Below are 15,452 nucleotides of genomic sequence, written 5' to 3' on the forward strand. Positions count from 1 at the left end.
AATAAAAATAAAAAAAAGCCAGTGGCATACCACACCCTAATCTTCCATATCCCACCTACACAACACAAGTGCCCCTTCTCCCAATCTCATACCTCAAAAATTGGGTCAGCAGTTAACCGACTGAGAGCTGCAAACTCGAGAATCATAGTACCAGCACATGCAGTGCAGGTATCCACCTCTGTACCCGTACGTGCCACTGGTTGTACCAGGCCATGTTTCAAGTTGACCTGCACAATAGGTGGTGACACAACTGTACAAAATATGACAATTCAACAATTAAACAATGATATACCAGATATCAATGAAGACATCCCAATGATGTACACTGAGGTACGTACAGTGCCTTCAGCAAGTATTCACACCCCTCGACTTTGTCACGTTTTGTTGCGTTACAGCCTGAATTTAAAATGGATTAAATTTTAAAAAAACGTTGTCACCAATGTACACAAAATAATGACAAAGTGAAAACATGTTTCAAGAAATTTTTACAAATCAATTAAAAATTAAAAGCTGAAATGTCTTGCATCAATAAGTATTCAACCCCTCCACCCTCCCCCTCACCCCCACTCCCCCCCCTCCCTGCCCCAAGTCAATAATCTGTCGAAGTGCCTTTGGCAGCGATTACAGCTTTGAGTCTTCTTGGGTATTTCTATCAGCTTTGCACATCTGGATTTGAGGATTTTCTCCAATTGTTCCTCGCAAATTTGCTCAGGACCTGTCAAGTTGGATGGGGAGCGTCTGTGAACAGCAATCTTCAAGTCTTTCCACAGATTCTCAATGAGATTCAAGTCTGGGCTTTGGCTGGGCCACTCAAGGACTTTCACATTCTTGTTCTGAAGCCATTCCAGTGTTACTTTGGCTGTATGCTTGGGGTCATTGTCCTTTTGCAATGTAAATCTTCGCCGCAGTCGAACATCTTTTGCACTCTGAAGCAGGTTCTTCTCAAGGATTTTCCTGTATTTTGCTACATTCATTGTTCCTGCCATCCCTACAAGTCTCCCACTCCCTGCCAGTGAAAAGCATCCCCATAGCATGATGCTGCCACCACCATGCTTCACGGTAGGGATGGTGTTAGATGGGTGATGAGCTGTGCTTGGTTTCCACCAGATGTAGCGCTTTGCATTCAGTCCAAAGAGTTCATTTTTTGTCTCATCAGAACACAGAATATTTTGTCTCATTCTCTCAGTCTTTCATGTGCCTTTTTGCAAACTCCAGGCATCCTGTCGTGTGCCTTTTTCGCAGGAGAAAAAAAAGAAAAATGCTATTTTCTTTTTCCTTGATCTCCGAACATCTCTGTTCCCCACAGTTTTGCACTTCCCTCTCCTGGCCCTCGTTATATGTTCTGTGTGCTATCTCTTATACGAGCATCAACAATGTATAAAAAAACAAACAAACAAAAAAAAATGGGACTGGCTTCCGTCTGGCCACTCTCCCATAAAGCCGAGATTTGTGAAGTGCTGCAGAGACTGTTGTCCTTCCGGCAGTTTCTCCCATCTTAAGGATGATCAAAGGAAATTGGATGCACCTGAGCTCAATTTGGAGTGCATAGCAAAGGGGTTGAATACTCATTGATGCACAACATTTCAGCTTTTCATTTTAAATTAATTTGTAAATATTTCTAAAGATAAAAAAAAAAATCCACCACCATTAAGAGGTATTATGTGTCGATCAGTGGCAAAACAAAATCTCAATTTAATCCATTTTAAATTCAAGCCACAACACAACAAAATGTGAAAAAGTCATGGGGTGTAAATACTTTCTGAAGGCACTGTATTTCATATCCTGGTGAAGTAGGGTGTGCCCTGTTGGGAATACCCGTGGATATGGAAGCCCACTCGTCGTGTTGAAGGCTGGCAACAACCGATAGCCTGCATCCTTGGCCATCAGCAACAGCTCATCATCATACCACTGCAATTTCTCACCACGTTCCTTCAGCATCACCGCAAATACATGACCTGAAAGCAGCCCACTGAAGAGGTGGGTGATGCAGGAATAAAAATTAGATAATGTACCAACCAATTAATTCTACAAACATACAATTGATATTCGTAAGCTTCAACCGATGTGTGACAAATGTCTCGCCTAAAACAATTCTCATGCATACCCTCCAGAGCTGAAAATTATCAAGAAAGAAATTTTACCAAAATTCTAACAAATTCGATGCTTACAAACTGAAAGCAAATCCTCCAAATAAAAACTATATCATGCCTAGTTGGTGCTAGCAATTACAAAACGAGGAAACGGGTTGGCCTGTGAGCATTCTCTAATACCAGGACTCTGCTCCATGCTCTGTAGCACTTGAGACAGCTTCACAAGCTCATCTGCCTGCATTCTGTTGGAACTGGCACTGCACGTTCAGGTCTTGCCGTTGCCAAGGACCCACACCATGTGTTTGCACCTCCTCCTTTCTTGATTCGTGCAAGTGGGCCCATGGGGGTGGGGGTTGTTTTTTGATGTGTAGTCAATTTTCATGGTTAATAACTGTCTACATTCTCAGGAGTCCATTCTGTGTCCTCGTGTGTGTTAATAAATTATCTAGTTTTTAGCCGCGTCGCATTGCGAACGCTGGCTCTAAGAGAGCTCCGCGTTGTTCTTCTTCTTCTTGTTCTTTTTCTTCTTCTGGTGAAGACAAAACCTTGATGACGTGGCTCTTGGACACATTTGTCCTTGTTATTAGATGGTGTGTGCCTAATGTTCGTGCCATTTTGATATGCAAACATGGTTTGTTTAGCATACCTGGAGGGATAAATTGTTCACAATCCTGATTTATAACTCGCGAGATATTAGACCCTGCCCGGGGATGGGGCTGATATTCAACTGCTAGGATGCTGATCCACGTAAAACCTTCCAATAGCTCAACTATTCTTGGACCAAGCTTCCATTGTGGTCAGTTCAACTGCTTCAAATGCGGTTATTGGGAGGTTGCTGTTCATGTGACAGTATTATACACAACATTCACAAATGTCAAATAATAAAAAAAGTTTCAGCACTTTTCTCAGACCAAGCAATTTGAAAACATCAGAATTGCACTCAAAACAAATAAAATGACTCACCCGAGCACACGGATGTTCGTTTCAAATACCGAGACGACGACATCATGATCGAGCCTGACGTTGTTAATCACACGTTTCACAGCATCTTCAAACTCATCAAGCTTGTTCAGCACCTGGGTAGAGAAAGCATGGATGTTCCTTATGTGGATGACAGAGACAGTAAGGAAACACCAACATGGGAGAATAATGCAAGCTCGTACAACAACTAAATTCCTGTTTGGGTTTTAGATAAAGTTTAGAAATTGTATGCATAATGATACCAATCATAAAGGGACCTGATAATATTAATTCAACAGATTAGTTTAATCGAACAAAAATTAAATGAAAAAACACACCACAAGAGTGTCCAAGGTGTCCACGAGGGTAAGAGAAAACCTGAAGAAAAAGAAAAACATGTACACACACATCAAGCAATTGGTTTGACAGAGTAACTGCACAAATTACATTTATACGTTGTTTAGGCCAAAAATACATTTTCTTTTCTCGGCCTGACACCCATTTTTTTTCTGTGCATCTTAAGATTAAAAAAAAAAAAATTGGTAAGAGTGCAGAAGCATAGCCATCCATTGTAAAATATATAAATAAGATACATAAATGAGCGAACAATTAATGTCCTCCCAATCCCCCCAACCCCTACAAGCTTCCACGGCAGTGGAAGTGGCTCGGTTCTCCGTGGGGACGTCCCAAAATTATGAAGGAAAAATAGAGGATTAGAATGAGTAAAGCAACAGGACAAGTGAACTAACACTTCAAGATATAATTTTAAAATGTTTTCAGTGCATACAAAGCAATATAGTGTTATACAGTAGGATAGCTGAGAGTAGGGTCCGACAATATGAAGACCTGGGTGCAAGAAGTACTTAAGTCACATTTAAAAAAAAAAAATGAGCTGGCACCAGTACTATAATCTATAATGGCCAGAGCATCATTTGATACCAAAAAATTCCGAAAATAAGTACTCAAGTCCTAAGTCCATGACTGTCCAATCAAAATGCAAGTATGTGTCACGTGACAAGCTATGAAAATGGTGACCATGGAGGCTGGACAGCATGGTGTGAATGAGGATAACCCTGATAACAGGCATGACAGGGGCAAAAAAACGTAAAAGAAAACCTGGAGATTGGGCTAGAAAGAGAATGAAGGATGCCAAAGCATCAGGTATGTAGTTTCTATGCATTATACTTTGCTGGTACTGAAAAAGGCACTACATTAGTCATCAGCTTTTGAGCCCTCATAAAGGTGGCCATGGTATTTTTATACTCTTAAGAGTTGACTTTGTTGTAATATTTCCGATCTGGTATGATTTTGATGCAAACTTTCTGAGCAGGAGGACTTTGGTGCCAGTCGTCTTTCACATCACAAGTCCCTCATTCAGCAAAGTTAGGTTTTCTTTTATTTAGGACATTAATTTATGATTTAACTGAGTAATTTTGGACTTAACTGGGTAATATTGTAGTTAACTGAGTATTTATGCATAAAATTAAACCACAAAAGGCAAGGAGATATAGCAAAAATGACTGGCAATCAAAAATGAGCAATGAAGGGCTTTGCGTGTTAAAAGTACCCAAGTCCAGCCATTTTGTCACAAAAAGTACCTAAGTACAGGTATTTAGCCACAAAAAGTACTTAAGTCCAAAACTAACTCTCATTTTCTTCGAAAAAAAGCATTATTTTTTTCCACAAAAAGGGGTTGTCTGTTCTGTATAGCCCTGGAACCAGCAACAGGCTCCATAGTATGCCACACCTTAAAAAAAAAAGTATCTGCAGCATGTTTTGAAAACTTTGATCCTCAATATCTCAAAAGTGTTATTTTGTGACTAAAGTACTTCTTGCACTCAGGTCTTCAATTTATATCAGAATTTTGAATACACCAAAAATAAATAAAAATTAAAAAATAGAAGTGCACTCGGGAGAGTGCATACCTCCGCCACGCAATGCCTGAAACATGTGAACATATCGGACCCAATGCATTTTTTGAAACACCATGCAATACTGTACTATATCGTTTTTGGCCCCATAAATGGTAAAGAATGACTTTAAAATGAAATAATTATCGTATCCAGATTCAGATTCGGATCTTCACCAAAATTGAATCAATTCTTCCATGTCACACGCACAACATGTCCACCAAATTACGTCTAAATCCGTCCACAACTTTTTGAGAAATCGTGCTATATATCATTTTTGGCCCCATCTCTCAATGGTGAAGAATCACTTTAAAAAATTCAGTCGTTGGATCCAGACCCAGATCGTCACCACAATCCATCAGTTCATCCTTGTCACACACCCAACCTGCCCACAAAATTTCATCCGGATCCGACCACAACTTTTTGAGATATCCTGCACACGAACAAACAAACAGACAGATAGAAAGAGGTGAAAACATAACCTCCTTCACCTTCGGTGGCAGAGGTAACAAAGATAATCAGCACATCACCAACAAATCGAAGAAAGGTGTTTCCAACCTTAAAATACCGTACTTGATTTAAAAAGTTTTGATGCACTCTGCTACACCTGGAACAGTGGAACGTATGACGTCAAGACGTACCAGGAAGGAAGAACAGTAGATTTTAACTTTTAACCCTCAGCAGCCGAGCACCGTACAAGCAATCGCGTTTTTCGTTGCCCTCGAGGCTGTTTCTAAAGCAATTGCCAAATGGTTATTTATGCGAATCGGGTGTGCTTTGAAAGCCTGTGCCGATTACCGGTATGACGATCCGCGACTGTGCCGATTACTCCAACAATAAATGTCAGTCATTGTGTGTGAGTCTCCTCCATGACTCCAAAACCATGAAACTGAGCAGCCCCAAACTTTGCATGCATAATAAGGGAACTCCAAGGGAGTGCACGAATGGAAACTTGGTATTTTGGTGAAGTTAAACACCCATTTTGAAGTTATTTAATAGTTTACTTTCAAGAAAAGCTTATCCTTGGTCAACCCAACTTGGCCTCTCAGGGGTTCAGCCACCTTTTTGATTCGGCCAATTCAAACATGCCTTGCCTTGGAAACACGATCTACTCTCACGGACTAATTAAAGTATATAATCGAAATATTATTTCAGATTTGAGACTCACATGTCATCAACGAAATAAGTGTCAAAATCTGGAGTGAAATCTGAAAATTTTAATAAACTACCGATTCGCCAAGCATTGGATTGTTGGCCCCCTAACAGAAAAAGTTTGCTAGGTTTGGACCATTTGCCTGCGTCAGTTGGAGATACGAGCATTTTCCTAAGAAGATCGAGGTTAGTGCTGTGTTTGAATCTCTGGTTTTTATGCAATCATGTGGCAGAAATGGCACTTAAGATATGCCTGGTCATATTAAACACCATACAAAGATGTCCAGAGCCACTTTTTTGTTTGTTTATTTCAGCAAATCTGGTCAGGTCAGGTCAGGTATGGGAGCATGGACAGGAACAGCATGTCGCTGCGTCCACTTTCCGCTGGGACTCTAGGTGCCTCCATCTGGCCATCCCCCAGGCAGATGCCTGGCTTATACCCACCTCCTCGAGATGCCAATCAACCTGCTGCAAACACGAGGCACATGGTTGGCCGGTTGGCCTCCTCCACTCACTTGGCTCCCTCACCGAGAGAATCTAGTGAACAGAATCGGCATCAGGAAACCGAGCCACATGTCCATACAGTCGCAGCTGATGCTCACGGACTACGCAGGTAACAAATCTCATTTCAGCCTCTCTCAGCAACGGCTTGTTGGACACAAAGTTAGACCAGAGAGAGTCAAGGATTCTCCGAAGAGACCTGGTTCCGAAGGAGTTAAGTCTCTATCTCAAATCCTTGGTCAGAGTCCAAGTATCACATCCATAAAGCAAGACTGGAAGCACCAGGGACTCAAAGACTCAGACTTTCAGCCTCCTGCAAAGGTACCGACACAACACCACACCGCATGATGCAGTGAATCAATGACTTCTCAGGCCCGATCCAGGTGTCTATCAATCTCTGGCTCACAACATGCGGAGACATGAATATCACTGCCACGGTAAGTGAATCTCTCCGTGACCTCAACATCCTGACCACAAACAGGTACAGACAGGATAGCAGCATCCTAGATGTCAATGAAAGTCTGAATCTTAGTTTTGACCCAGGAAACCCGTAATCCAAGCGGCTCCAACTCCACATTCAGTGCCTTGATGGCCCCCATAAGGATATCCAGAGTCTCCGCAAAGATGACTGCATTATCTGCGAAATCAAGGTAAGAGATCTTGACATTCCCAAACGATGCACCACAGCTTGATCTCTCCAACATTCTCACCAGAATCCAGTCCATACATGCGCTGAAAAGTGAGGGGGCCAGTACACACCCCCTGAAGAACTCCAGTAACAACTCAAAATAATTTGGAAATGGAACCACCATACCTCATAACGCTCTCAGTGCCAGAGTATAGTTCAGAAATCAGATTGATCAGTTTGGGTGGCACTCCACGAATACCGAGAATCGTCCAGAAGGCATTCTGATTCACTGAAACCGACAACTCTGCAGAGATCAACATCGGCTGCGAGCAGCCCCTGCCAAAACTATCGCCTGTATTTGGTAAGGACCCAAAGAGCAAGGATACAGTCAATTGCAGAATTATTTGGTGCAAAGCCCGACTGCTCTGGACGCTGGTACTCAAGCAGTTGGTGACGAACCCAATCCAAAATTATCTGAGCAAAGACCTTGCCCAGCACTGAGTCACCCCTCGGTAATTGCTGCAGTCCTGGTGATAACCCTTCCCTTTCCAGAGAGGGACAACAAGGCCCCTCTTCCAGTCATTTGGGATGATGCCTGTGTTCCAGGCAGAGCACAGAACTGCATGCAACAACAGACACGAATCCAGCATTTCCAACAGCCTTCAGTGTGGATGCCACATATCCCATGAGCTTTAACCCCTTTCAATTGGTTCACCACAACCTGTGTTTAAAAAAACAAAGGTGGTTCACAATTGATTGGAAGGTCAGAAATAGTTATCATGACACCCCTGACATCCGACTCAACAGCTGGTGGGTCAGCCTGGTACAGCCGCTCAGCGTAATTGGCCCAGTGAGCCTTCACTTCAGACTCCTCTGTCAAGAGCCCACTACCCTCCGCTATTAACTGCAGTACACCAAGGTACAGATTGGTGGAACACAATGCACAAATTCCTCTGTAAGCAGGAGAATCATTTGACCATTGGTGATGCTCAATCACTTCACAGATTCCTCACACATAGGCCTCCTTGTCCATCCTCAGCGCATGTAGAATTTTATGGCTCAACTCCTTGAACAGCTTAACTCTGCCATCAAGCCTGGAACTGCGACTGGTCAATGGTTTCTAGTGTCCCTTGGGAGACAAAGTTCTTCACCTGATGGTGGGTTCCAAGACATCCACCAGCAACATCAAGGATGGTAGTCTTGAAGGCACTCCACAAATGTTCAGGATTCCCCAAAACACCTAGACCCCCCCAAATTTGTTCGCAAACTCCCCAGCTACCCTCTCATCCTTGAGCTTGCCAACATCCAGCCAAGGCTGGGATGGTGCCAGTCTCCTGAATTTAATTTGTAACTTCAGAGATGCGGTGACAAGCCTGTGGTCAGTATTGAGAAAATGAGTACTTTGGTTGACTGGACGTGTGAATCGTCCTCCAGCACCCATCAATGAGCACATGGTCTCCTTCGCCACACCACCAGCGTTGGAATACCAAGTCCAGCGATGAGCCTTGTGGGCAATGAAACCATGAACCAGCCACCCAAAGTCCACAACTTATTTCAAAGTCAAGGAACTCTGTGCTATTCAGGTTGAGGTTCACAGTTCCAGACCCATGGGGACCAACACATGTCTCATAGCCATCCCTGTCAGTGACAGTCGATGCATTGAAATCCCCCAAGACGAGAACAGTATCTCGTCTGGGGCACTGATCAACTACAGACTCGAGTGTGGCGTATAATGCCTCCTTCAAAATGAGATCACTTGCCTCAGCCGGAGCATTTATAGAGACCAGGGAAATGACAGGCAAGGAGTGACGAATCCTCAGTCTCATAATACGCTCGTTGAGCGGTGTTATATCAATTATCATGGAAGTCAGCTTATTGGACACAGCGACAGCAACACCTTGGGCATGGTAACCATCAGAGCGACCAGAGCAGTAGTAGGTGTAACCACACACCATGATCTCACCACTATCCGGTCTCCGAACCTCAAAGAGTGCTGCAATGCCGATGTTGAAACGCTGACACTCAGATGACAGCAGAGACAGGTAGGTGATCATCCTCTCTTCGGGATTGGCCATTCCAGGCACCCACCGAAGAGCACCCACCCTCAGGTTAATCCGAGGAGACAGCTGTCTGGTGGCGACACATCAGCACCACACCGACGCACACCACCACAATCCGACCCAGGAAGGTTACCCCGTGCTTTTCCTTCTGTCATCAAAGAATGGGGGTTCCGAAGATTTTGTCCTAATCCTGTCATCAGGTGTGCTGCCCTGCGAAGGCAGCTGCACAGCAGGTACTCACACAGAGTGAGTTTTCAGTTTGCTTTGCATTTTCTTTTGACGCGTTTTGTGGTGGCTGGAGTGCAAATTCTGCCACCAACCTCCTCAAAAAAGTAACCCAACTGCAGCAGGACATCTACAGATGCATTTGGACACCGCATATGGATGACCGTTGGCTCACAAGGAGTTCTTTGGCCCTTTGACAAGTTTTGTTTTTAATCCTGCTGGGTGTCCATATCCATACACCCTCCTCACCAAGAAACCAGGTGGGGGAGATGGTTTATTCGGCGACAACCCGACCATGAAACAGGCTCGTGCAGGTTTACATGGCACCTGCAGCAAGTCACTGATTTCATCTGGCCTGACCTGACAATAATAATGATCTCACAGGATCTGGCTGACAATTTAGCAAATTAACACTTGTTAAGCAGTCGGAACTGCTGACAAGCTCAATTCCGCAGTTTAAAATTTGAAAGTCGGCTCCGGTTAAGACATTTTAGTTGCAATTAAATAAAGGTATGAACACCGCCCGAAGCGTTGTGAAGGGGGAGGATGGGATTGGGAGGAGGTAAGCGTGAGGGGAGTGGAAGGGAAGGGAAGGGAAAGCAGTGCCATAGAATGTGGCTTTATTTCAATTACAACTAAAATGTGGCTTTATTTAATAACATTATTTCATAAAGTGCCTTTTTTATGGTCTCGGATAGTTCCAATTCAATGATTAGTGAGTACACAGGGTGACGGTCGCAGTACGTTTCTCATCCCTCAAGGAAAGCCCACGTTATAATCTCTTTTAAAATGGTACGTGCTGTTTGACCCAGTCTGAACATGCCGTTTGAATGTGTCCCATTTTGTTCAAACCTGGATGAATGCCGGCAGGTGGGGAATCCAGTTTTACAGCCATCTGAAGGATGGAAAACGTTGATGAAGCTGCCTGCCTATGAAATTGGAAGGAGATTAACCCATCCATCCATAAAGTCCTCTTCTCGCTTATTCAAGACTTATAAACAAACTGATAGACATATAAATAAACATGAGAGATGACAAAAATCAGCTTGGTAGAGTGAAATGCCTGCGTCCGTAATTAATTATTTGGGAGGCCATCGGGGAAATTCCCGATTGACTAAGTTTTTATTTTTTTTAGAAGTTTTTATGTGCACGTACACCATGTGAAAATTCCTCTTGAGGGAGAGGGAGGATGGATATGGGAGGTGGGAGGAGAAGGGATGGGAAGGATGGATTTGGGAGGTGAGATGAGAAGGCATGGGAGGAGGGAGAGGTGGGATGAGGGAGGCTACATCTATTCCTATGAACATGATACAATTTAATTGCTGAACAAAATATTATGACATAACCAGCTTTAATCCTACGTGAATGTGCTTCATTCCTTCAAGAAAGTTCACAAAGTCCTTCCTGGATGCAACTGTCACAATATACATGAAATATTCAAATATATTTGCATATGTGTGAGTATGCAAAAAAAATTAGGAAATAACATTTAATTAGAATTATTATGAAATATATTTGAGGGTTACTCGAGTGAAAACAGAAGAAAAACTATAACGGGCACTCAGTAGAGCGCATACCTTCGCCAACGCTACATTTTGTGAGAGTGGTGAGGTCATGGCCGGTGGTTTACACCTACTATTGGTCTGATCGCTCTGATGGTTACCATGTCCAAGGAGTTGCTGTAGCTGTGTCCAATAAGATGATTCCCATGATAATTGAGGTAACACTGGTCAACGAGCGTATTACGAGCAAGAATTCGTCACTCCTTGGGTGTCATTCCCTAGTTTCTGTTGTACATGTTCCCACTGAAGCGAGTGACTGCACCGTGAAGGACGCATTCTATGCCGCACTCGAGTCTGTGGTTGATCAGTGCCCCAGGCGAGATACTCTTCTTGTCTTCGGGGATTTCAATGCATCGACTGGAACTGATAGGGATGGTTATGAGATGTATGTTGGTCCCCATGGGTCTGGGACTGTGAACCAGAATGGCACCAAGTTCCTTAACTTTGCAAGAAGTTGTGGAGTTAGGGTGGCTGGTTCATGGTTTCAACACCCACAAGCTAATCGCTGGACTTGGTATTCCAACGCTAGGTGGCAAAGGTTAGGTGGCAAAGGAGATTCACCATGTGCTCGTTGATGGTCGCTGCAGGATGAGCCAGAACTGCAGTGTCTACCAGAGTGCTCAGTTCCTCAATACTGACCACAGGCTTTTGTAGCAAATCTGAAGTTGCAGCCTAAATCCAGGAGTCGGGCACCATCCCAACCGAGGCTGGATGTTGGCATGCTCAAGGATGAGAGGGTAGCTGGGGAGTTTGCGAGCAAACTTGGTGGGGATTTGGGGGGTCTGGGTGTTTTAGAGAATGTGGAAGTTGTGGAGTGCCTTAAAAATTACCATCCTTGATGTTGCCAGTGGATGTCGTGGAACTCACCATCAAGTGAAGAAGAATTTTCTCTCAAGGAACACTGAATAGCATTGACCAGAGTCGCAGGGCCAGGCTTAATGTCAAGGCTGAGTTGTTCAGAGAGTTGAGGCGTAAAATTGTACATGTGCTGACGTTGGACAAGGAACCTATATGCAAGGAATCTGTGAGGGGGTGGAGCATCAGTTGTAGTCAAGTGGTTCTCGTCCTGTTTTCAAGGGGAATGAGCATTACGTTCCTCCATGCCCGTCCCTCGGTGTACTGCAGTTAGAGTGGAGGGTGGTGTGCTCTTGATGGAGTCCGAAGTGATGATCCGCTGGGCCAGTTACTTTGAGCAGCTGTACAAGGCTGACCCACCAGCTGTTGAGTTGGATGTCAAGGGGTGTCACTATTCTTATTTCTGACCCTCCAATCAACTGTGATCCAACTGTTTGTAGAAACACAGGCTGCGGTGAACCGGTTCAAATGGGGTAAGGCTCCTGGGATCTGTGACATCCATGCTGAACTTCTCAAGGCTGGTGGAAATGCTGTACTCGTATCGTGGCATGCAATTCTTTGCTCTGTTTGGAACACAGGCATCAATCCCAACTGACTGGAAGAGGGGCCTTGTTGTCCCTCTCTTGAAAGGGAAGGGTGATCGCCAAGACCAACAACTACCGAGAGGCGACGCTGCTCTCAGTGCCGGGCAAGATCTTTGCTCGGATAATTCTTGATAGGGTTCGCCACCATCTGCTTGAGCACCAGCACCAACAGCAGTCAGGCTTTACACCAGAGGTCAACGATTGACCATATGCTTGTTCTTCGGGTCCTCACCGAACACAGACGAGAGTTTCAGCAGGGGTTGCTTGCAGCCTATGTTTATCTCTGCAAAGTGTTCGTTTAGAGAATTGCGATGTCATCTGGAGGATTCTCAGTCTTCATGGGGTGCCACCAAAACTGATCAATCTGATGTCTGAATGATACTCTGGTACTGAGAGTGCTGTGGAGATGTGGTGATACCATCTCCGACTTATTATCAATTGTTACTAGAGTTCATCAGGGGTGTGCACTGCCCCCCACACATTTCAGCACTTGTATGGACTGGATTCTGGTGAGGATGGCAGAGAGATCAAGCTGTAGTGCATCATTTGGGAATGTCAAAATCTCTGACCTCGATTTTGTTGATGATGCCGTCATCTTTACGGAGACTCTGGATATCCTTTCGGGGGCTCTCGAGGTGCTGAAGGACGAGTCGGAGCCGCTGGGGTGTTTCCTGGGTCAAAACTAAGATCCAGGCTTTCAATGACATCTTTGATGCTGCCATCCTGTCTGTACCTGTTTGTGGCAAGGATGTTGAGGTCGTGGAGAGGTTCACTTACCTTGGCAGTGATATTCATGTCTTTGCTGGCTGTGAGACAGAGGTCAATAGATGTTTGGGTCGGGCCTGGGAGTCATGAATTCACTGGATCATGGGGTGTGGCGCTGTCGGTACCTGTGAAGGACGACAAAAATCCGAGTCTTCAGGTCCTTGGTGCTTCCAGTGTTGCTCTACGGATGTGAGACTTGGACTCTGACCAGGGATCTAAGACAGACAATCAACTCCTTCGATGCCAGGTCTCTTCGGCGAATTCTTGGCTATCGCCGGTTGGACTTTGTGTCCAACGAGCGGTTGCTGAGAGAGAATCAGAGGAGATTTGTTACCTATCTAGTCTGTGAGCGTCAGCTGCGGCTGTATGGACATGTGGCTCATTTTCCTGACGCTGATCCTGCTCACCAGATTCTCTCAGCAAGGGCACCTCGTGAGTGGAGGAGGCCTACAGGTGGACCACATGCCTCGGGGTTGCAGCAGGTTTATTGGCATCTCAAGGAGATGGGGATGGGCCAGCGATCTGCCTGGGGGATGGCAAGATGGAGGCCCCTGGAGTACCGACGGAAAGTGGACGCAGTGACGTGCTGCTCCGGCGCATGCTCACATACCTGACCTGACATGATCATACAACTGGTGAAGACTGCAGGTAAATCATAACAAATGGTGATGGAATCAGTTGTTGATTTAGCTTCCATAAATTCTTTATGTTGCCCTATATGCTGCAGTGGTAACCTCGCATACATGAGCATAACAATCACTTTTGGTTTGGTCTTCGAGATAAGTGGTGTGTGCAAAAAGGAGTGTCTACGACCAATGAGTTTAACAGCATAGCAAATAGTTAATCAGCGTAAAAAAAACAATTTTTTTTCGCAAAAAAGTCAATCAGCACAATTTTGAGCTTCAGTGGTGTTTCTAATATGCTTCCAATCCCTATTACAATACATTGGTATCCGTGCGCTTCAACAATCAAGAGCAGCAAAATATTAACCAACTGATCCTGCATTAAATTGTGTCAGTTTTTAATTCTATGTTTCGGGGAAAAAATTAAATAAGTTTCAGACAATTAAAAACATTTTGCTTTCAAGAGGAAATTTAATTTAATTTATCAAAAAAAACAACTCAATCCACAAACTTTGCCTTATCACCAGGCCCTCTATTTTATGCTTCAGGAACAATTTATGGCAAGAGGCAGAGAGTAACAGTATTGTTCATCGAAAGGCATTTGTTGATGTTGATTTATTGTAAGAAAAAAAAAATCGAAAGGTTTTTGTCAATTTTCTGAGCAATATATTTCAATGGACATGGATGGTAATTTATCTCACAGCTTCAACTGATGTGATCCAAAGCCTTTCTCTGGCTTGCAAAATAACTATAATCAGCAAACTGCAACAAAACAATGACATCACAGTTGCATCTCCTATAATGTGTGCTGGAACCATTGCAGTGAAAACAAGTTTAAACCACAAATGCCCTTTAAAGCAGGAAGAAGTGCCGACACAAAATCATATAAATCACAAATTGAAGAGCAAGGCTGTCTGAATATTTGGAAATAATTAAAATTTAAAATTTCTCAATCAAACGTTTACCAATAACAATGTTCTTCTTTTGTATGCAGCACAGTTGTGAGTAGCATCATTGGCTGAGGGAGGTGTGGCTGTGCTGCTGATGCAACACCCCCTGTAGTTTAGGGAAGGAATTTGAAATCTGGCCAGGGTGCCAGTGAGAGCTCGCCCATTTTTCACGGACACTATGGGATCCTGAACATCCACTAAAAATCATATTTCAATTTCATCATCTCACTTGTTTTCTGAAGAAAAAAAAAAATCTTTGAAAAAGAACAAAAATTGAAAAAAAAAATACATCTCTCAAAAACAGGTTGAAGCAAAAAACAGCTCACCTGCCCAAAGCATCATCAATGTCTCCACGGCTGGGCTCTTTTCCTCGCTCACGTCCTCGGCAGCTCAATGGCATCAGTTCATCAGCCGGGTATGCATGCGTCTATGATGCACAGGTAAAAATAAATGTCTACGTCGCAACGATAACCGAATGAACAAATGCAAATAAATGCTGCGGAAAAAGACTTGGAGTTTCAGGCGTAGACTTTCTTCTCGCATCACCCTCCCACCTTCAAACTTACAGCCATTCTAGCCCCGACCCC

At 43.9% G+C, this 15,452-nt stretch overlaps 1 protein-coding gene across 2 annotated transcripts in view; it reads right to left on the reverse strand.

Moving 5' to 3' along the window:
• EDEM3 (ER degradation enhancing alpha-mannosidase like protein 3) overlaps window positions 1-15,452 on the reverse strand; it is an 88,715-nt gene that overhangs the window by 48,690 nt on the left and 24,573 nt on the right. For both annotated transcript variants that reach the window (XM_085882018.1, XM_085882017.1), the window contains exons 3-7: window positions 15,192-15,292; window positions 3,389-3,428; window positions 3,054-3,166; window positions 1,816-1,969; window positions 93-227 (exon numbers count right to left, since the gene is read on the reverse strand). In XM_085882018.1, the coding sequence (XP_085738144.1) occupies window positions 93-227; window positions 1,816-1,969; window positions 3,054-3,166; window positions 3,389-3,428; window positions 15,192-15,292 (543 nt within the window). The remainder of the gene's footprint in view (window positions 1-92; window positions 228-1,815; window positions 1,970-3,053; window positions 3,167-3,388; window positions 3,429-15,191; window positions 15,293-15,452) is intronic.

The sequence above is a fragment of the Eptatretus burgeri genome, chromosome 5, assembly GCF_056783735.1.
Source record: "Eptatretus burgeri isolate ZD-2024b chromosome 5, Ebu_testis_v1, whole genome shotgun sequence".
In the NCBI taxonomy this organism is placed as follows: Eukaryota; Metazoa; Chordata; class Myxini; order Myxiniformes; family Myxinidae; genus Eptatretus; species Eptatretus burgeri.